Source organism: Sorghum bicolor, chromosome 1, assembly GCF_000003195.3.
Source record: "Sorghum bicolor cultivar BTx623 chromosome 1, Sorghum_bicolor_NCBIv3, whole genome shotgun sequence".
NCBI lineage: Eukaryota > Viridiplantae > Streptophyta > Magnoliopsida > Poales > Poaceae > Sorghum > Sorghum bicolor.
In genome coordinates this window covers 65,270,198-65,293,747 of record NC_012870.2, presented here as the reverse complement: position 1 = coordinate 65,293,747, position 23,550 = coordinate 65,270,198, and the positions used below count along the sequence as shown (strand labels likewise).

The 23,550-nt window shown below is 40.1% G+C and overlaps 1 protein-coding gene across 1 annotated transcript; it reads left to right on the top strand.

The window, feature by feature from the left end:
• Positions 894-22,990, top strand: LOC8080794 (protein ALWAYS EARLY 2). The gene is made up of 22 exons (XM_021451837.1): positions 894-1,219; positions 2,528-2,606; positions 9,344-9,474; positions 9,748-9,846; positions 9,999-10,061; positions 10,252-10,329; positions 10,724-10,913; positions 11,928-12,193; positions 12,267-12,660; positions 13,502-13,585; positions 14,598-14,884; positions 16,792-16,839; positions 17,848-17,884; positions 17,974-18,164; positions 18,258-18,436; positions 18,504-18,786; positions 19,629-19,853; positions 19,969-20,106; positions 21,175-21,315; positions 21,400-21,609; positions 22,228-22,503; positions 22,630-22,990. Exons 3-22 carry the CDS (start codon positions 9,370-9,372, stop codon positions 22,792-22,794), a joined length of 3,459 nt encoding a protein of 1,152 aa, XP_021307512.1. The 5' UTR covers positions 894-1,219; positions 2,528-2,606; positions 9,344-9,369; the 3' UTR covers positions 22,795-22,990.

Genomic DNA, 23,550 nt, shown 5'->3' with positions numbered 1-23,550 from the left:
TGAGCGTGGGCAAGAAAGCGATGAAGGAAAAAATAAGTAAGCACATTTGTTGGTTTAACAGATGTAAGTAGTGGGAGAGAAAATTTGCTGGATCAACAAAAGTAGGTAGTCTATTGGAGTAAGTTTTTTTGGCTTCCACTATCCAAAAATAGGATAGGCAGTGGGTTTATGTAACTTGCTAAAAATGCTCTAAGGTAGGATATCTGTAGGTAGAGAACAAATAAGGTGAGATGGAAAACTAATAAATTTGAAGAATTATTTGCAAAGTCCGTTGGAGATGTTTTTGCTTTATACCTGTTTAGTTTCACATGGAATGCAAAATACAAAATGCCAACTACTTTGAAATGATGAAATGCAAAATGCCAAAAATTTCAGGGTTATGTTTAGCTTGATTCAAAATGCAGAATTTTTTACCCTCATTATGGCCTCTTGAGGCTCTTTTGGGTTTTTTGGTTTCTTGAGTCTAAAATCTAAAACGGATGACAACCATCTTGCTAAAAAAATTGTATGGTGTTTAGTTCTATTATGCAAAATAATGGACCAAAATTTAGAATTTTTTGAGATAAAAGAGGAATCAAAGGCCCGTTTAGTTTCTCATAGAATGCAGAATACAAAATAACAATTATTTTAGAACGATGAAATGCAAAATGCCAAAATTTTTAGAATTATGTTTTGTTTCATCTAAAATGCATTATTATGGCCTCTTTAGTTTTTTTTGTCTCATAAAGCTAAAATTTGAAATATAATCATTTTGCTAAAATTTTACATGATATTTAGTTTTATTATGCAAAATAATAAACCAATTTTTTAAATAAAATGGGAACTACATACTCCCTAAACACTCTCTCACTGATAACTAAATTTATCTTTACAAAACGATTTGGCATCTCTTCGCTCGAATTCCAGCGAGCCGAACAGGCACTCGTCTCGCCCGCGGCCGATCTCCTGCATCCGCCTAGCATTTCTTCAAACCTTGCTCGACCCGTGGCCCGCCGTCTGGACTCGTCTCGCCCGCGGCCGATCTCCTCCATCCGCTCGCCGCGCCGCAACCCGGAAAGGAGACTGCGCTCGGTCGAGCACCACCTGGGGCCCAGCGTCCTCGCGACCATCTCCGGCACGGCGTCCGCCCTCTGCAGCCCCGGTGTCCCTGCGACCGTCGCTGCTGTCCTACTTTGCCACTCGCCACTTTGGCCGGCGACGAGCACCACCAGGACACTAGGTATTTCCTCCCCTTGTCCTCCCTTCGTGCTGTGCGAAGCCGTGCGCAGAAACCTTAACGTAATTCATATCATAGGTAAAATCGTGCGCCCAAACCCTAACATACTATTCGTAATCGGATCTGAATCTAATTACAGGTGTATATATATGCATGTATCATGCCTATTAACTTCGATATCTTTGCAAAAATTATTGGGTTTACATGTGTACACCATGTCATTTACTGGGTCCGCCCCTGCACCTTGCAAAGAATTGGGTTATTCTTTTTTTTTCATCCGGTAGAGGTTTCTTGTCGTTTATTTTCGCAATTAATCTTGAATCCTTGGATTTGTGGCCAGTACATCCAGTTCTTGAAGGAGAAACCATGCAAATGGTCACAGAGGGAACATAGGCATGGACACAAACTACTGCTACTACCAGTAACTAGGCAACAAACTAGCTGTCCAAAAGATACCCTACGAGATTAACTGGGGTTCCAAACATGGGATTTTCACCCACAGCAGCGCACAAGCTGCGATTGATACAACTCTAGCTTAACCGGCATAAGGTACCAGCTGCTTTTCATCTTGAGTACGCGACTGCATATCCTGCTTGTAGTAGAAGAGAGCCGCCATCTTCACTGCTTCAGTTCCCTGGATGACCTGCTGCTCGAAAGTTACCCTTCAACAAACCTGCCCAATATATGAGAAAGGAGCAAATCATACACACAATCTCAGTAGGAGATTTTACATGTTTGTATAATTAGCTACATCTGTCTAATTACTTTCTCATCCTGCAGCATATATGTTTGAGATGCAAATGACTTGCATTGCGTACTGATGCAGTAGGTCAGGAATTGTGTATAACTTTAGATCAATTAGTTTGATTAGTTTGATAAACTAGTTGACATTTGTTAATAGATCAGTTGCCCTTGCAGCTGCTACATTTTAATTAATCATATAAGGTTTCTTTCTGCACATGTGATGGCCAGCTTGTGCTTGTGCTCGGCTAAAGCAGCAGCATGCATATGCATGGCCAGGAATAGTTCCATCTCTGCTCAAAATATATTTGCAGTGATACACATCAGCATGTGATTTCAGAATGCTATGCTTGTCAAGGCATTTTTATTTACGTCATCACACAAGCTAATAGATTCTTGGTAACTTGTAGGTTTCCTATTTCAATATTGGTTTTCCTGTTTTCCTCAATTTGTGCAGGTTTCTTTTTCACTGTTACTAGATTATAGCACTTGCAAACCTGCTCAAAATACTACTAGTATGTAATTAATTATTTAATCCAAAATCTGCTGTTTTTTTCTCTGGTTTTCTAGGCTACAAATCTCGGTTAATCTTTTTTCTTCAAAGCACTTGACTAGGCAATCATTCAAGTGTTGAAGAAAAATCGCAAAGGTAATTGTGTACAAATATTTCCATCTTATAGAGATGGGTTGTTGCTACAATATGTTGATTTGAGCTTTCAACTTTTGTCTAATTACTGTTTCATCCTTCAGTATATATGTTAATGCAGTAGATTCAGAATTATGTGTAACTTTAGATGAATTAGTTTGATAAGCTAGTTGACATTTATTTATTAGTTAACCAAATTTTGTTCTTACACCATTCATGTGAAATATGGTGTAGATGGATGCAAATCAACTGCGAAGGTCTTTAATTATTAGAGCAGTTCTGCTCTACATTTTATTATATCCTAATAGTAAGGAGGATAAGAATGAAAAGAAAAAGAATCTCGTATGCCCCAATGAATTAGTTTGATAAGCTAGTTGACATTTATTAATTAGTTATCGAAACAAATTTTGTTCTTACACCGTTCATGTGAAATATGGTGTAGATGGATGCAAGTCAACTGTGAAGGTCTTTAATTATTAGAGCAGTTCTGCTGCTACATTTTATTATATCCTAATAGTAAGGAGGATAAGAATGAAAAGAAAAAGAATCTTATATGCCCCAATGAGTGATATGGAAGCAAGCAGAGATGGTTACCTTTCTAATATCTATCATAAAGATGATATGAGTTGTTTGCACATGCTGAGAATGAGGAGAGCGCCATTCTTTTTGCTATGTGATACACTGAAACAAAAGAGGGCTTCTTTCTGGTACTATCCAATGTTGCGTCGAGGAACAAGTAGCAATGTTCCTTTACACAATTGTCCACAATGAGAGGAATACTGTAATATCCAAATACTTCAAGAGATTGGGAGAAACAGTCAGCCGCTACTTTAAGTCAGTACTGCGTGCTATAGGTGAACTTCGTGATGACCTTATTAGGCCTCCATCTCTTGAAACCCCAGCCAAAATCCTTGAAAATCCCTGGTGGTATCCTTACTTTGAGGTATGATCTTGGTACACTATGGTAATGTTTTTGAGTTGTCTGTATGGATGTCCATTTGACCATATTTTTAATTGAAAAATCAGATGTAGAATTGTATTGGAGCAATAGATGGTACTCACATACAAGCTAGTGTCCCCAAGTCCCATCAGGCGGCTTTCCGGAGCAGAAAGAGTTTTACAACCCAAAATGTGATGGCTGCCGTAGACTTTGACCTTCGCTTCACATATGTGTTGGCTGGTTGGGAGGGTTCTGCGTATGTGTTGGCTAGTAGCTGATGGCAATAGGGTGGACAAAGGCTTCAAAAACTCCCACTACAATCGGTGTGCTAAAGTGCTGAATAAAAGATTTCATGTGAATTTTAATGGTAGTCAAATTTCCAATCACGTTAGGACTTGGAGAACTCGCTGGAACACCATTGTGACCCTCAAGAAACTCAGCTCAACACATTTTAATAATGATGAAACTGGAACTATAATGCTAGATGAGAAGAACTATTTGGCTTGTGTCCAGGTGTGTATTATCAGCCCACACTCCTTTCTCTCAGTAGTCACTATCACACCAAAGTCAGAAACGTCCCTTATTAAAGAAACATCAGAAACGGTCACTGAAAGTAGCAGTTTCTTGTGTCCGGATGTGTATTATCTGCTCCAGTCATGCATGTATGCAAGTTTTTGCATATTTGTCTTGTGCCTGTGCGGACGGTCACTGAAAGTAGGAGCCTCTTGGTGTTCCCAAAAAAGAAATAGCAGCTTCTTGTTATTATTACTCCATAGACCATACAAACTGGAATGCCGTTCAGTCGTTCACCCTTTGTTATTGTTTATATCTTTCTGTGGTTCCAATTCTTTTATGGTTGCTGGTTTGGTACAAATAGCAGCCCTTGGTCACGTCTACAACAAAGCCTTTTAGTCCCAAGCAAGTTGGGGTAGGCTAGAGTTGAAACCCAACATGAGCCCCTAGTCACGGTTCAGGCACGTCAATAGCTGCTTTCCAAGCACTCCTATCCAAACAAGATCTCTAGATATATCCCAACCTTTCAAATCTCTTTTTATTGCATCTCCCCATGTCAGCTTCAGTCTTCCTCTACCTCTCCTCACATTGATATCTCGACTTAGGACTCCACAATGCACTGGTGCCTCTGAAGGTCTCCTTGGGACATGGCCAAACCACCTCAACCGATGTTGGACAAGCTTTTCTTCAATTGGTGCTATCCCTAGATGATCACGCATATCATCATTCCGAACTCGATCCATCCTTGTGTGACCACAAATCCAGTGCAACATACGCATTTCCACGACACTTAGTTGTTGGACATGTCTTTTTGTAGGCCAACATTCTGCTCCATACAACATAGCGGGTCTAATCGCCCTTGGTCATGTCTCACGTATTTAATCTGTTGTTTCAACTTTGAATTCTTAACTTGCTGGTTGGTGTTCCTCAAGTTTACTACCAATACATAGTAGTAGTTGGTAGTCAAGTATTCTCATTTCCTCATACCCACGACACAGAGACCAAATGTAAACATGGTCAAAGAAGTAAATAACAAAATATATACATGTCACAAGTGAACTGATGTTACCCCACTGTCTGGAGATGTTCTCTAAGAACACATATAGTTATATATAACCAGTTGCTTTACCTATTTATAATCAGTCTACTTGTAGAAAATTAGATGGTGCTCATCTCTGACTTGATATTGAGGTGAATTTTTTCTTGTGACTTGTGACTTGGGCACTTGGCTTTCAGGCTTTGTATATTCTTTCAGATGGCAAAATACTTTAATAAACCTATTGAGAACTATCATTACATGGCTGTCATTTTTAGTAACCAACAACATCCCCAATACACATGGCAGTACGGGGTTACACTATCCCTAACTACCAAATATACTCTTAACACTCAAAATTCATTGCATAATGGAAAATAACCCTCTAACTTCACCATTGTTACGATAGCAGTAACAATTAGTTGTCAAGAGCTCGACAAAGGTATGATGTTACTTCTTCCAAAGCCACTAGGGGACACACAGCTGCAACAGCCCATCCTAGAGTAATGGTGGAAAACTGGAAGCCATGAGCCCATGACAGCGCCGAGGTTGGCTCAGGTGTAACCACTAGAAGCTAAAATGCACAGCACAATGCTTCCTACCGAAAATACGCTGCAGCAGAGCAGTGCTACCTTGCAAAGCATGTAGGAAAAAAATGAATTATTCTTATTCCCATAATGTGAAACTCAACAGCCTAGAACAAATACCAGTTGTGGTCCTTGACAAAAAGCAACCATGAATTTGGGTAACACGCGCCACGGCACAAAAAACCAAGGGTTGGGGTTGGCATGAAGCGAGGTAGTAGGGTACTAGGGTCTCCGGTTGCCACCCAAATCTGGGTCATGTCGTTGCCCCTCTAGCCAGCGAGGGAGCTCGAGGCCACGACTAGCATGATTACGAACCCCCCTCCAGTTAGTGGTAGATACGCGTGCGAGGGAAGCGAGAAGGGAGGCACGGGAGATTGGGGAGAACAGAACACTTGTACGAGCCAAGGGGAGCGGAGAGGTGGGAGTGATCGAGGTGCATGCGTGCAGATGTCGGTGTGCTGCATTAGAGATGGAGGGGGCTCCTGGCAGGCGAAGTGGTGGTGAATGGTGAGCCTATGAGGGGGAGGGGAGGGTGTTTAGAAATGGCGTGGGAGGGAGTAGAGACAGGTTGCGGTCACTAGAGGTAGAGGGATGGGGATTTTTAGCCCATGGGTTGGGTTGTGACTGTACCTTGCTCGGGAACCCATCTAGTCGGAGGAGAGGAGGATGTGATTTTTAGCCCATGGGTTGGGCTGTGACTGGGCGAAAAATGCATCCTCCTATCCTTTGACTGCGAGTGCAAAACACCTTCGTGGGCTCTCAGGGCAAGGTATGCTCACGGCCCAACCCATAGGCTAAAAATCACATCCTCCTCTCCTCCAACTGTGAGTGCAAAAATAACCCAAACGCCTACAACATAGTAGCTCAATGCGATTTCCCCATTTCTCTCTCCCCCTTCCCTCTACCTCGACTGTGAACTGTCTCCTCCCTCCCTTGCCATTTCCCAACACCCTCCCCTCCCCTCCTAGTCTCACCACCACTGGTGCGCCGACGTCCGCACGCACATGCCTCAGTCACTCCCTCCTTCCACCTCCCACTCCTCTCCCTACTACCACCTCTCCGCTCCCCTTGGCGCGCACTAGTGTTCTGTCCCCCCTCCAAATCTCCTGCGCCTCCCCGCTTTCCCCGCCCACGGATCTACCACTCACCGGAGGGGGGTTCGTAATCACGCTGGTTGTGGCTTCGATCTCCCTCGCTTCCTTACGAGAGGAAATTGCACGACCTCGATTCGAGTGGCAACCGGGGAACCACGTCTTTGTTCCGGCGGGGGCCAATCACCGGGGACTCCAATCTCTGGCCCCGAGATCCCCTTCCTCGCCTGCTGCTGAGCATCAAGTCCTCTCCTAGTAAGACCCTACTGCCTCGCTTCACGCCCACCCCAACCCTCGGTTGTGTGCCGTGGCGTGGGATGCCCAAATTCATGGTTGCTTGTTTGTCTAGGACCGCAACTGGTATTTGTTCAAGAAAGTTGAGTTTCGCACTATGGGGATAAGGATAATGCATTTTTTTTCCTACTTGCTTTCCAAGGGAGCGCTACTGATATCTTCTGTTATTGCTGCGGTGTATTTTTGGTAGGAAGCATTGTGCTGTGCATTTTAGCTTCTAGCGGTTACACCGAGTTTGTTGGCTCTTTGCACATGCACCAATTTTGTTGGCACCTGCTTTAGTTGTTGGGCTTTAAGTATTTGTGCTTAGATTCTTGGAATTCAAATGGCATCCTGACCTCTTGCCGTGTTTCCTTACAGAGCATCACATGGAAGTTCTTAAATGACATTCCCTGTTAGAATAATGTATTGCTAAAAATTACTCCTTCAAAATATAGCTGCTGTTGGATTTTGAAATAGTATGCCAGTCACTGGTATTAGATATCGTTGTTTTGATTCCGAGTGTGTTGTATAAGGGCTCTTACCCCTTTTTTCTTAAATATAATCATAAGCAGCTCTCCTGCGTTTTCGAGAAAAAAATGCTATTGGATATCGTTAGGGTTAAATATAGTGGCAGAGATTCATCCTTGGGACATTCTCACCACACTAGAAGATACTAGGGATAACTCAATGCTTAAATCATGGTAATCAATTAAGGACCACCAGGTTTCTTCTGGCATGTTGAAAAGCCCCAAAGCTCCAACTTGTTCTATAATATATTATACTCGTTTCTGGTCTCGTTGAACATGTTACATATCCCCAGAATAATATTGCATCTTTATCTTTAATGTTTAGTAGCATTGATATACACTCCATGCTGCTTGTATCTTTGGTCTGTCCATGCTGAAACTGAACTCAAAGTTCACCGAAAATAAAATTACTTAGAACACTATGATGGATTAGGGTTCAAATGAAATGAGAATTTTTTGTAGCACCATGTCATCACCTTCTGCAGGAATTATGAAGTTTATTATGAAAAAGCATCCTTTAATTTGTATTTTGGGAATAATGGGGATCATATATATATTGAGTGCTTGAGCCACATGGTTGTCCTAATTCCTAAATAAAAAAATGGAGATGGTTTGCAATAGCATCCATCTGTTCTAGATTTTTTGAGCTATTGATGAAAGGAAAGTGCTTATTGCTTCAGTGACCATAAATAGGATAGGATGTGTGAATTTTCATGGTTCAACAATATTCAAAGCCTTCCAAACATGGACATCTTCCTCTTTTGATGTTTTAACTTATACATAGCCATCTACTGATTGTTAGTCCTGAGAATTAATGCGTCAGATATTATACTACTTACCATGAAATACCTAAAAATGTTTAGAAGTGGTTGGTGATAATGTGAAACAAGGCAAACATTGACAATATAATACTTCAAAGATTTTATTGTACCAATCTTTATGGACGATGCAATATTCCTATGATGTTAATAGAAGTTTCTGTTTTGAGTTGCCTGGCAAAGACCCGAGTCATAAAGATAAGGTATTTACTTGAGCAGATAAGCTGAGATAGTGAGATCAAAGCAGAAAAGTTCTTCCTTTAATGAACATCGTTGCACCAGAGGACATTTTCTTCCTTCTTGTCCCCCCATGGGTGACATCACTGCAGCCAACCTCGGCACTGTCATGGTTTCCAGTTTTCCACCACTCTAGGATGGGCTGTTGCAGCTCTGTGTGTCCTAGTGGTGTTGGAAGAAGTAACACCATACCTTCCTAGGGCTCTTGACAACTAATTGTTACTGTTATCGTAACAATGGTGAAGTTAGAGGTTTATTTTCCATAATGCAATGAATGCTTAGTGTTAAAAGTATATTTGATAGTTAGGGATATTGTAACCCCATACTGCCATGTGTATCGGGGAGACGTCTTGACCAAGTCCTGTAGTCTATTTGTATCACTATAGGGCTCAATGTGATACATCCAATGCATTATACACAGTCCTTCCTGCTTTCACACTAAATCTTTGTGCTATTGGCTTGTAAACTATGTCTCAATGTTAAAAAAAAATCCAAGATATTTGTACATGTAGGCACATACCATCCTGCATTGCAATGACTAGAAGATGTGATGGTGGTTTAGTTTTTGAGAATTTGTATCAATCTCTAGGCATACTTGATTATGGGGATTGTACATGTACAGGAATAGTCTTGTACTCAAATTATTCTATTGGCTTTCTCCTTTTCTTTGTTACCGAAGAGCTCAGCAATAAAGTCCAGTGAATTGTGTTTTCAGGTAGTATTAGTGAATAGTGATTTTGAATGGCTTCGGCAAGAAAAGTAAGAAACACAAATAAGCGTTATGCCAAAATCAATGAAGATTGGCAGGATAAAGATACAACAAGTGTACCTAAAAGTAAAGTGCGAGTAAGTACATGTGAAAATCAACATTTTTTCTTCTCACATGCATATTATTCTTCATTTTTCTTATTCTGCAAAGAATGTAACTTATTTCTATGTGATTATATGACATGGTAGTATTCTGTGGGCTATCAGTTAATAGTTTTTTTTATAGATATCTTATGTTTTCAAGGAAAAATGTGGTTTCAAGCATGGTTTTGGGTGCTGCCATTGATTTAAGTAGTTAGCAGTAGCTTCACTTTGTCGTTGATCACCGATAAAAGAAAAACTCATTTGCAGAAGAAAAAGTTATCAGACATGCTTGGGTCTCAGTGGAGCAAAGATGAGCTCGAGCGCTTCTATGGTGCCTACAGAAAATATGGAAAAGATTGGAGAAAGGTCTGTTTTTAATCTTTTATAGACAACTGATACAAGGGAAATGCATCAATATGAGTTGCACTTTCCCTACATTCAATATGTTAACCTGAGAAAGTTAATTTATCTACTCTGGTACCTATTTCAGTTTAATGATTTTTCATTTCACTTTTTAGGTTGCTGGTGCTATCCGTGATAGAACATCTGACATGGTGAAGGCTCTTTACAATATGAATAAGGTAAATATTGGGCTTGTCATGTTATACACCTGCTCTCATTCCATTTAATAACCTAAACTTCTATAGACCAGTTCAATGGATCAAGGTACCAATGGTTCGTTTGCTTGGTCTCATATTTTTCTGCCAAATTCACAACTGTATATTCCTATATACGCTTTATTGTGCTAAATTTATTATGTGGCATATCCAGGCATATTTATCTCTTCCGGAGGGAACAGCAACTGCTGCGGGATTAATTGCAATGATGACCGATCACTACAATATTCTGGTGAGACTATATTTAAGTGGTAAACCACTATAGGGGTTACTATTTCCATATGTTCTTCAATTCTTTTCTGTAATATGTGAAGAATCGTGTGAATAGACAATTTTCTCCTTATCTGTGTGCATCTTTGTGACCATGGGATTAAGAGTAATAACATTAGCACTGCCTCAAAAACAGTTGTTTTGCTTCTTATTATATGCAAAATCAGTAATTAGTTCTGCATCACACAAATGCGTCCTATTTGTTGCACATGAGTAAATGAATTGAATTTCCTTGCTGGTCCTTATGTGATGGGGTCAGTGATTTCAGCAGCCGTGAATTTCATTTCAGAATAATGCTATATGCATCAGTTACATTTATTGAAAATACTCACAAGGAAATCTGTAATGGACTGTAGGATGGAAGTAACAGTGATCGAGAAAGCAATGATTCACCAAAAGTTTCTAGGAGGCTACAGAAGCGTGGTCGTGCAAAACTTCAATCTGTGTCTAAGACATCTGATACACATTATACTGATCTGTTGCAACCTCAGCCTGCTTCATCGAGCTATGGATGCCTTTCTTTGTTGAAGAAAAAACGTTCTGGAGGTAATTTGACATATTCCTATTTACACATATGCCTGGTCTTCGTAACAGGACAGGAGTGATGTTTTGTACAACTAGGAAAACATATGTAAAATCTTTGATATTATATTACCTGGCTATATCGGAATCTGAGACATACAGAATTGTATGGTACAATGGTTTGGTTCCACAACTGCAATATTATGGGAGCTAGTTCTAGCAGGCCAATGAAAATCAGTGTTTTTTTCCTCTTCTGTCACTCAACTCATAGTCAATTTTGAAATTCTTCGGTTGCTATAACTTGGAGTACGCAATCTATGTCTATGCTTCCTATCCTGTTTGTGAAGCCAGTGATATGAATATCTTTTGATGATCTTAAATCTGATATAAGACCCTTCAGATAACAATCTGGATTCTAGCTATGATTCTGCCAAGTATCAATCATGCAGATAGTATAATCTTCTATAGTCTTGCGAGATCTCTTTTTGATTTGGTATTACTATTTACTAGGCATTTGAACTATGTCTAATTTTTTTGTTCTTGAACATATCATCTTTTTTTTAATACCGTGAAGTTATTGTCCTTAAATTAATTCTGCAACTTATTCCAGAGCACAAAAAACCATCTGATTCCTTAATCTGGCCAATCTTGGTGTCAATATAGTCCCTCTGCACTTTCTTTTTGCAATGAGATTTGTGTCTCTTTCAGCAAAGTGAATTTTATCACAATTTCATTTTGTTTTCTTCTTAACCAAGGACACTTGTTTTGCCTCCCTTTTTGTGCCTGTAAAACCTTTTCATGTTTGCACCTGATTTATGTGGTTGCATTTATCTTCCTTCAATATCAAGAACTTATAATTGCTTGTAAACATGAGCTTTTTACTTAACTGAAGTTATGAAGTGCCTGCTTTTCATCGAATGAATCACCTAGCACTGCCTTAACACCCCCCCCCCCTTTTTTTTTTTGTGGAAAAGAGATGATACAACTTTGCTTTGCTCAAATCTTGATAAGGGGGTTGATGTCTTGAAATCTTTCTAGACCTATTTGTAGGCAACAGGCCACGTGCTGTTGGGAAGAGGACTCCAAGAGTACCTGTTGCAAGCATGTACCATCGAGATGACAGGGGTGCATCAAATAGACAAGCTAAACCTGATGCTAACAATGGTGACGATGAAGGAGCTCATGTAGCTGCGCTTGCTCTGGCGGAGGTATATCAAAGAGGAGGCTCACCTCAGGTTTCCCATACACCTCGGAGATCTGGTGATCATATGTTCCTGTCTCCTGCTAAAAGTAGTGACAAAAAAGTAAGAAACTAGAATTATATGCCTCCACCCATTTTTATCAGTCACTATTTAGTAAAGTAATTGCATGATCAAGATACCTGTATGGCACTTGCAGAATGCTGATTCAGAGATGGGAAGCTCAAAGCTGCATGGATTTCAGTTGGATGCTGATTACCCTGAAGGTAGCTTGGGAAGTAGGGAAGCCGAGACTGGCGATTATACCAAAGGTGCATCCTATTTGATAGCTAACAAAGGATCTCCATCTAGCAAGCCTCAGAAGAAAGTCAAGAGGCCTCAAAAGAGGAGAAAAAAAGTTGTACGCAAAACGGGTGATCAGTTTGAGGATGATAGAGAGGCTTGTAGTGGTACTGAAGAAGGGCGTAGCATGAAAAAGGCAAAAGAGGAACCAGAGCTGGAGACATTGGGAAGCAAAACTGCATGGCCATCTAGCACATCAAATAAAAGAAGCCGCCAACTCTTTTTTGATGGTATGTTTTCTGTAAATCAGCACTGAAATACCAAAATAGCAATACATGTCAGCATTCTCTTTCGTCATGTATGAATTGAAATGGAGCAATGAATTTGTTTTATTTCTTTTCATTGACTGTACTGCACAATATTTTCTCAATTCGTGGAATATAAATACAAAGAACTAAAGCAAATGCGCCCTATATTATGGAATGAGAATTCCCTTCTACTCCCCCATCCCAAATTATAAGTCATTCCAAGAATCTAGGAGAGTCAAAACATCTTAAGTTTGAACCAAAATTATATAAAGAATTACAAAGATTTATGACATCAAATAGATATACTATGAAAATATAATTAATGAAGAACCTAATGATGCTTAGTTGGTATCATAAATATTATTATCTTATTATATAAATTTGGTCAAACTTGAGATACTTTGACTCTCCAAGATTCTTGAAATGACTTATAATTTGGGATGGAGGGAGTAGTGTGAAACGAAAGTTTCAGTGAACAAGCACTTAAAAGTGTAGGTACTTCCAATTTGTGGGATGGCGAAAAGTAACCTGTTTTGAGTCATCTTTGTCACGTTCCAAATTCTTTTTAGGATATTGTTTGTCTTATGCGTGTATTGCACTATAATATATAACCTGGGAAACATACATAGAACTATACATTTTTGTCAGGTATCATACTGAGTTTTTCCTGCCATAAATGTCCTAAGTGTTCTTTTTAGTTTAGTCATTTGGTTTTGTTATACACTCATATGCTCTAATACTTTAGTGTGATGCTTATGAATCTGTTGATTCTTGCTTTCTTTACACATGCAGTACTAACCATCAATCCGCCCTTGTTTTGCAGATGAAAGATCAGCTCTAGATGCATTACATACTTTAGCTGATCTATCTGTGAATATCCTACAACCATCTCCAGTTGTTGAATCTGGTTAGTCTGATCTTATACCAAGTTCGTGTTATATTTTAAATACTACGTTCTGATGCAACCTGTTTTGTTCCATTACCATATTATTTTCTTGTACTGAATTGCAAGATGGCAGAACAATGCCATGGTTGTATTGTAGCAGGTGCAGTGTTTCAGTTTGTGTGTTTAAATTCATCTGCCGCTCTTCTGACTAATTTGCGTAGAGGTTTGGAATGTTTATAGTTTATAGACATATTCAGAGGGATTAAACTTGGACTATACAGTATTTTATCTTTCTTGAATAGCTGGATGGATGGAGTTGTTGCATCAATCATTGCAGCCCCCCCCCCCCCCTCCCCCCTCCCACAGTCCACACAGACACCCACAAAAAAGGGAGGTAGGCCCTATTTGGATGGAATATTAACCAGCATCCACATGGTTTGTTCGGACATATAGATGGCCTGTATCCAGGGCAAATATGGATCAGAACCATCCGTCACATCCCCCTGTCAATATTTGCAGTCTGATAATTTAATGGCCACATTTCTGGAATTTTGTACTGTCCCTCAACAAAAGTATCAACTCAATTGATGTCACAAAAGTACAAAACATATTTAGCCTAATATACACCATGATGTTCCTTAACTCAATGTGTAGTGATAAGTATTTTTGTGTTGTAATAAGCATAAGCATTGCACGGGAAATCCCACAAAAAATACGTAAAAAGTGTGTTGCAAAATTAGCAGACATCAATAATTTTTAACGATTTTGTTCACCTTTTTTAGTGATGGAGGAGAATAGAATTGGTGGGGATATTGGTTAATGTATTGCATTGGGCCTCATGGGTTGATTATATAGAGTACATAAGACTAACACCCCACGTGGGTAGTCAATGTGGTACTATTCCTATTTACTCTAACAAGAGGTGGCTCATCTACTGCTTAGCAGGCACCACACTGCAGCTCGCCTTTCCCTTTTTATGACGTTGCTTCTATTAACTATAGTGTTATTAATGGTGCCCCTAATGAATTTTCAGAATCATCAGCACAGATTAAGGATGAAAACAAAGACAATGATTCTGATGGAAAGCCTGGTATACCGGCAGCAGCTGTATCGGTGTATGAGCAGAAAGATAATTCCAAAAGTACATCAAAGAAACTCAAAAGGCAGTCAGAAATGGCAAGCACTGATATGGTTACTAGGAAAAAAGTCAAACTTGCTAAAGATACTAATCATGATGGGAGCACCACTTCTGAAGTAAAGCAGCAAGCTTGTACATGTGGTGTGAAAACAGAAAAAAAGAAGAAATCTTCCATGGGAAAGGTACTTCAACATTTATATATGTTCAACATTTCTGCAGTAGTGCTTGCACGATAGTTGAAGGATATAAATTGTGTAGTCAAGTTTATAAACTGCAGATAGTATTTTAGGGATTGGTTTCAGTTTAGTCTATATGCTGGTATTGATTGCTATATTCTCATATGGTAATTCTATTAGTATTGTAACCATTGCATCTTGGACAATGCCTTTCCAATGGTGTGAATATGGTGGTCAGGGCGATGATTGGAGAAGTATCCGTCTGTGTGCTGCCAGGGCTAGGGATTTCAGAAACTTGGTCTTGGGATTAGTCTAGTTTTTTTTTTGTTTTTTTTTGCCTTCCCCAGTTTCCATAGTGGTTGTCTCTCTCCTGTCTGTGGCATGATTGTTCTAATTAACTAGCGTGTTTGTGTTGTGTTTTAGGTGCTGTTACCTTTTCCTTTCCTGTTTTTGAAATGACATGCCCCATGCCAGGAAAAAAATTCTACAAGTACTCACAATTTATGTTTGTGGTTGTGTACTATGTGATTTATGTCTTTCTTATATCAAAGTAATGTGGATATTTATATAAAATTTGCACACGCAGCTTGAAATATTGGCAGGGCCACAATATCGGCTCTCACTCTGAAAGCACCACTACTGTGTAGTGGCTGCTATATTCCAAAATGCTATTTTTTTCCTTAATACGCAAGAGAACTGCATTTTGCATTAGAAAGAGAATGAAATTTGTTACATCTGTTCTCGCAGTCACAGTTTTATTTCGCATACGCCCTTTTTTAATCATGAATGACCATAGCCTACTAGTTACCCTCTACTGGCTCCTAATGCCACCAGACTGTTAGCACTGGCATATGTGTATCTCTATCATTCATTGCTCGTAGGAGTCACTGGGCAGATGGAGAGCCATTGTTTAAAACGATGTCATTACATTGCTTCCAGAGCTTCCAGGCACCAAGGATGACTAGGGTGTTGAACCCCTTATGCAAGTCCCCCCACCTGTACTCCCCTCTGTCCTGTGCCACCGTTGGGCAAAGACCATGTCCTCAGGACTCAGCGTGAGCTCCTGCAGGCAGAACCTGCTGAAGGGTGCCACAACTCTCCGGCGTGTCATCTTGGTCACACAAAGGGCAACAGGCTGCGTGTGGTAGTCCATGTTTAGCTGGCCTGTCTGCCGTCCAACACCTGTTCAAAATTAGTAGCCATGCCCCACAGGAGGAAAAAAATTGTATGCGCTCAGTGCCGCACAGGATCAGCTGTGCGACACCGCCCATGCGCATGACACATGTTCTCTTGCAGGATCAGCTGTGCGACACCGCCCGTGCGCACGACGCGTGTTCTCTTGCCGAATCGGAGGAGTATTTCCGGGAATACCGCGCTAGTAGGTTACGTGAGTCGTGGGCGGGCTGCCTAGAGCGTGAGGAAAAAAACACAACACGGAAGGATAGGCATCGAGATTAGCACGAAGATTAACAAGTAGACGGTGTATAGGTGGTGCTGTACGGGAGGCAAATTGCGGCATGAGTGCATAGAATTTTTTCCTCCACAGGAAGAATTTGTAGCACACAGGCACCCACGACTTCTGCAGTCTCTTTGCTGGTTCGACGCCATTGTAAAACACCAAAAATTCCCCCGGGCTGCTGTGGCGCCAGTGAAGCTCCACCTCTTGCAGAAGGTTCCTGACGTCAAGGTATCTAGAGAGTGCTTCGGTATAGTGCAATCATGTTGGATGCCAGGTCCGACAGATGCTGACCGTACAGCCACAGGTCCTTACAAAACAAGAAAATGCTATTTAAAACTGCTATATTGTATATGTAGTGCCTTGAACCAGTACTGCTGTTCCGTCTTCTACCACTGCTATTTAGTTTCTTGCTATATTTCATTTATGGTGTGCATAACTTCTACTCTATGTGCAGATTTTGAAAGAAGAAAAGAATATGCCAAAAGATGTTGAGAAGACTGAGGTAACTAATCCTTTCTATTGCTGTCTTCTCATTATTGCTCCTGATAAACTTTTTCATGGGGGTTCAGTTTCAACTTTCCAACTGATCTGATTCTTTCCTCTTTGCATTCAATTCTTATGCATTTATGCTTATTTGTTTCAAGAACCACCGCCCTATAGCTAATTTGTGTATCATAGTTTCGTAAAAAAAATTTGTGTATCATAGGACCACTCTGTAATTTTCATGGGACAGCCTCCCTCCTAGAGATGGGCTGGTGATATACTGATTTCGTCCATTTCTCAAACCCTCACAAACTTGTGGAATGCATTTCTCAACTAAATCTGGACAAGAGTTTATTTTTGCTTATAGTGGTTGCCTGGTTGGTGATGTAGTCAACCTTAACCTATTTAATTTGATTGGATGACTATTAGTTTTAAAGACGTGGTTTGGCTACACCAAATCTGCTCTGAAGGTATAAATATCATTTGTTGTTGCATATGCTGAATAAGTGTGTAGGCTAGATCACATATGTGTTTTGTTTTTTAGACAGCCTGCTAAGTATAAGCTTTTGAGAGTTCTGTCCATAGCTTCTTGCTGCAGCTGTTTGTCATAATTTTCATATTCTTATAAAAAGTATAATCCTTTCCTTTTTCTGTTGGATATTGTTGTTTTGCTGTAAATGCCTGATATCTTGAGATACCATCCATATTTACTTGATTGATGTTGCAATTTCATATTGTTTACACTCAAACGATGTTTCTTTTCTCCAACACGCAGAAGAGCTGCATATCATTAATATTAGAAAGAAAAAGGGGATGTTCTTTGGTTATATGAGAACATTTTAATGCATACTTCATTATACACCATTGTATTGTATGGAGTACTAGTCTTCACTAAATAACTCTCTAGTTCTTTGGTTTTCTCAAATTGTCACTTGCCCATGCACGATCAAGTTTTACCCTCCTACATACCTCCTTATGCTTGCTGGGACGCAACATAATTTTTTCCTGTTATATCTGTATATTATAGGTTTCTCCTGAAGAAGAGAAGGCGTCTTCTAACAAAAGTAAGGATACTCATATTAGTCTATTTTTGAAACAAAACAAGTTCAGAGTTAGGGATGTTCTACAGCACATGCTAATTTTGTGAATGTAGCCATGGATATCGCAGAGACAACTACACAAGTTGCAACAACACCGCAAGCTGACTTGATCGCAAAGGGTAAAAGCCGTCGTAAATTAGGCATTCAGAAATCACTAACTCAAGAATGTAAACCTGCCGAGGGCGCTGGTGATTCTGGAAGTGATAAATTATCTTACTCACTAAGTAATATTATTGATCTCAAGGTATTGCTTTCTATCTTGTTCAGTGTACTGGTTGTTGTGTTTCATTACTTGGCACGGGTGAAAAGTCATTTACTTTACTCTAACCTAATGCAGGACAAACTCTCTCATTGCTTATCATCACGTTTGCTCCGTAGATGGTGCATGTTTGAGTGGTTCTATAGTGCAATTGATTACCCGTGGTTTGCAAAGAGTGAATTTATTGAGTATTTAAACCATGTCAAGCTAGGTCATGTTCCAAGACTGACTCGTGTCGAGTGGGGTGTCATACGAAGGTTTGTAATCTTCAACTATTTTGTTAGGTTTAGTTGTATTTGTCCCCTAAGTGTAATGTTTTTGCAGTTCTCTTGGAAAGCCCCGTCGATTGTCGAAGCAGTTTTTGCATGAGGAGAGAGAGAAGCTTGCTCAGTATCGTGATTCAGTAAGACAGCATTATACTGAACTTCGATCTGGCGTTAGAGAAGGTCTACCAACAGATCTTGCACGACCTCTAGCAGTTGGGCAGCGTGTTATAGCCTGCCATCCTAGAACAAGGGAACTTCATGATGGGAATGTTCTGACTGTTGATCATAATCAGTGCCGGGTTCAGTTTGATCGACCTGAACTGGGTGTTGAGCTTGTGAAGGTAATCAGCTACTATCTCACTTATGTTTTGACCATTTTATTGGGAGTTTCATTTAATGTCTTTAGGCTTAAATGCTTTCAGCTTATTTATGATTACCTGTACTCCAGATATCACAATGGCTTGTAATAACTCCACTGTCCTATCTGGACATGCTCCATTGCTTGGCTAGAGCCTATAGAACACTGGGAATGAATAAAAGGGTTCCTAGTATCATCTCTTTTGGCCCTTTTTATCCTTGGAGCCTCTTTAGCGTTTACATCGCCAGAGAAGTGCCTTGGTCCTCTGACCTGTACCCACAAATGCACATGAATGTCGTGTTTCTGAACTTAGATTAGACTCTGAGAGAGTGATTTTCTGTATGTTTGTTCCTTGTGTTTCCCTTGTTATATCACATATGCGTCAACCAAGTGTCCTTGGTTTTACTGTCTTCTTTGGTAGCTGTGCATATTGTGGAATCTAATTTATTGCATAGGATTTTTTCTTCATTGGCAGTAATACATTGTGCATCCAAAATGATGGAAGAAAAGTGCACTGTAATATCCACCACGAATGCTAAACCATGACATTAATTTTTTGGTTCAGAATAATTTGCCTCAATGGGATCCATGCAGTCCATTATCCTCTAATCTACTGTTTGTGTTCCTTGTACAGTTGTACTCTTTTCCTTTTATGCCTATGTCTTGCAACACAACTAGGGAAATGCTTGTGGAAGATTATTTCTCTCTCTACAAATGATGTTTCAGCTCCACTCAAATATAAATAACAAATATTAATCCAATGATGAAACTCTTGAAAGAGTAGGCATGTCAAATATGGTTTACTGAAATGAACTTGTTTTGCAGGATATTGACTGCATGCCCCTACATCCTCTGGAAAATTTTCCTGAATCTCTCAGACAGCAAAGCATCTTCAATGGATACTACAGCCACTTATCAGAAGCAAAATATGAGGATCAGATGAAAGAATTGGCTAGCGGAGGTGCATCAAGATCCACATTGAATTTGAATGGTGCAGATGCAGCCTTCCCTTCTGGTCATCCGATGAGTACCTTAATGAAGCAAGCCAAGGTAGCATGTTTGATGTGGAAGCTATTTGCCTTTCTATAGTCAATGTAGAATAAGCTAACTGCATTCCTTTTGGGATTTGTACAATAGTGTGACTCTAATTTATTCTATTGCACAGGCCAAAGCGACAGTTAACGAGGTTGCAGTTACAACACAACAGTCAATGTACAGTCAACCATGCACACTTTCGCAGATACAGGAAAGAGAAGCTGATATAAGAGCTCTTGGTGAGCTATCACGTGCTCTTGATAAAAAGGCAAGTGCAACAAGGCTTGTGCCTCACTCTCTCTCTCTCTCTCTCTGCAACTCCCTTTCTATTGCATCATATGGGGTATAGGAATGTACCAACTACAGTCTACACCAGGTATACTAGTACCTGGGCTGAGATAAGCCTCCAACTACTCTACATGGCTGAGGTAAGCCATGACTAAGGGGCCTATTGCCATACCTACAGCAGTAAGGTGGGAGAGGGAAAGGATAGGAAGGAATTGACCCAATGCCTGACAGGGTTAGCCTAGTGTTAGCCTAGTTACCATTTACTTTGCTGTAATTGTATTTTACTTTACCTAATAGGTTCCTTGGCAGCCAAGTTGAATATGGTGCCTTGTGAACCAAGTTGCTGGTAGACAGCTTCTCTAGTTGGTTAGAATCTGTCAGGGATATGTTGGGGTGCTGTCTGCTCTCTAGGCTATATATGCAGCAGCCCCCTCACCCTTGTATTGTGTGAGTTCTATTTTGCAAGTTCAATACAATCCAAGCGGCCTCTCTGGCCAAGCTGCCCTCTGGCAGTCCAATTCGAGTCCTTGCAATCTAGTTCATGCCAACAATGCCAACTCCCTGCAGCAAAACAATCAAAGGATGCAGCAGATTATCTCACATAGCAAATAGCAAAACAACTCTTTTAGCACAAAGAACAAACTCATACCATGACTAGCACTTAATCTTGACTAGTTGTCATCTAGACGGTCTGATCGTGTGCCCATGCTGTCTAGACGCTAGACTTGAGGGCCTTGACTAGTGTCAAGATGTAGTCTGGACATGAACAATGGACACTTGAAATGGGCTACTGGGGTCAGTCTCAGAGAGTATAAAGTATAAAATGGGGATAATCCAATCGTCCTGTATGAAAGATGGGTTCCTTTTAGTTCCCAGATCAGGATATGGCTACATAGTACTGTAGTCGTTGTAAAGATCATTGCTGGTCTGCTGTTTGTATCTTGCCACCAGACATGTTGGCCATTCTTATAATGATTTGTTGAATATATATGTATTTAAATTTCACATTATTCAAGTGATTTATGATGAACTATGAATCTTTTTGTAGGAAGCTTTGCTGGTGGAGTTGAGGCACATGAATGAAGAAGTGTCTGGAAACCAGAGGGATGGGGAAATTATTAGAGACTTGGAGCATTTCAGGAAGCAATACGCTATGGTGCTTGTGCAGCTAAGAGATTCGAATGATCAAGTAACCTTCCCCAGTTCAAGTATCACTTTAATAACTTTGGTTTTACCTACTTAGGTTAATGATACTACACTTTTTCCTACTCAGGTGGCTGCAGCTTTGCTTTCGCTTCGCCAACGCAATACATATCATGGGAACCCAGGGTCTAAATCCATGGAAAATGGCATAGCCTTTGCTGGAGCATCAGATCCGTATAACCTTTTCAGTTATATTAATCCAGAGTCTGATTCTCAAGTGATTGAAGTTATCGAGACTTCGAAGTGCAGGGCAAGAATGATGGTTGATGTTGCTATCCAGGTCAGTTGTTCAGAATTATTTGTATTCTTTTCTGTATCATATCAGGCTATCTGACCCATAGCAGCCATGTTCTCGTCCCCGTTTCTGGAACGGGAACGAGAACGGGAACTTGAGGTATCATTTTATAACGTGGGAACGGTAACATTTGCGTTTATGGAACGTAGACGTTCCTAGAACGTGGAACATGTGAATGGGACGTGGGTCATGTTCCCGTTCCCAGGCTGCTAATATCTGACCTAGGGTTCGCCATGGTTCTGATTTACTTATCTATTTATATAATTTGAATTATTGTCTCTACATTTTGAACTGAATGAGGATTGCTTTCCATGTTTCTTTCTGAGGCAAAAAATAAAATTTTGAATTTAAGATTTGAATTGACAGGAAATCAATAAACTTAATAAGTAGTGAGTGCTCACTAGTCAGTAATTCCTACTTACTGTAATATAAATTACCTGTCTAATAAATACTAAATGCTGAGTTCATGATCGAAGTAGTAGAACCTTGGACCCTTTTTACCCAATCACCTCTGTTTGAATTTTCTTTAAGTTAACCATGAACTTATTCTAAACTTATTTTTGTTTAAATGCACTTATTGTTGCAATTTTCCCTTTTTATCAGGCTATGTGCAAAGTGAGTGAAGGAGAGAATGCTTTTGCAAAAATAGGGGAAGCACTAGATCACTTGAATAGCCGCGGTACTGGCTCTGGTTCAAGTATACTTGGCATAAGACGGATACCTCCTGATTCAGGACAGTCAAATGCATCTTATCATGATAATTGCACAACTGCCCCTGCAGCAAACAGCAGTTCAAAGGTGCCAAACGGCTGTGATTCGGAAACTCAATTTCCCAAAGAGTTGATATCATCCTGCGTAGCTACGATGCTTATGATAAAGGTTAATCATCCAAGCTCCACATGTTATTTTTACAGCACTTACCCCCCCCCCCCCCCCCCCCCCCCCCCCCTCTCTCTCTGTGCCTAGTAGTGGTCTAAAGCTTCCATCTGTTCCTCCATTCACCAGAACTGCACGGAGAAGCAGTATCACCCTGCTGAAGTCGCACACATCCTCGATTCAGCACTGTCAAGCGTACAACCGTGCAGCTCCCAGAACGTCCCGATCTTCAGAGACATCGAAATGTGCATGGGCATCATCAAGAACCAAATGCTGGCGCGGGTATCATCCTAGATTCCTAGGCTCGGCATTCCTTAGTCTATTAGCTAATGTATGTATGTATTTTGGAACTGGATACCTGTATGTGGTGTGCAATATTCCTATTTTTTTCATTTTTTTTGTTTTCTGTATGTACATTTCATGTATTATTATTTATTATTTCCTGTTATTAAATATTCAACCGGGGGGTATAAATTATGTGCTCTCTCTCTCTGCCGACTCAATATTAGTATGTACTATTTTCATTTTAGTGTAAGGGAAACGATTTTTATATCTTGTAATTTGTACGTGGAACTAGAAACTGATCAACCCGTTCCTACTTGAGTACACTACAAAATTAAAATCGACACTGAGAACATGTGTTATGGAACCGGTTAGTTATTAAAATTTTTTGAAACCAGGGAACGCAAGCATTTTTAATTTGATTCAGTATACTCCCTTCATTCCCAATTACCAGATGGTTTGGGATTTCTATAAAAAAGCTATCTATATCTAGAAAAATCAAAATTTCTTATAATTTGAAACGAAGTGAGTATTTTGTAGTTTAACACTTTGAATGAAAAAAGTTAGAAACCTACAGACGACTGGAATATAAATTTTAAGTGGAGTACTAGATGTGGAAGCAACCAAGTATTTTTTAAAACATGAGGGCTGTATTCAAAACAAAAACTTCATAATGCGCTAAGAATGGGGCTTAGGCTCCCTATGTGCATTCTCCCACGCAGCCTCAGGCCTCCCACACCCGGAAGAAAAAACCACGGAGGGAATCAT

Bases quoted from the DNA above. Each gene is read 5' to 3' on its own strand.
- LOC8080794 (XM_021451837.1), top strand. From the start codon at position 9,370: ATGGCTTCGGCAAGAAAAGTAAGAAACACAAATAAGCGTTATGCCAAA. The intron at 19,854-19,968 runs GTAGCATGTTTG...TCTATTGCACAG, and splicing joins CCTTAATGAAGCAAGCCAAG to GCCAAAGCGACAGTTAACGA. The intron at 21,316-21,399 runs GTAACCTTCCCC...TTTCCTACTCAG, and splicing joins TAAGAGATTCGAATGATCAA to GTGGCTGCAGCTTTGCTTTC.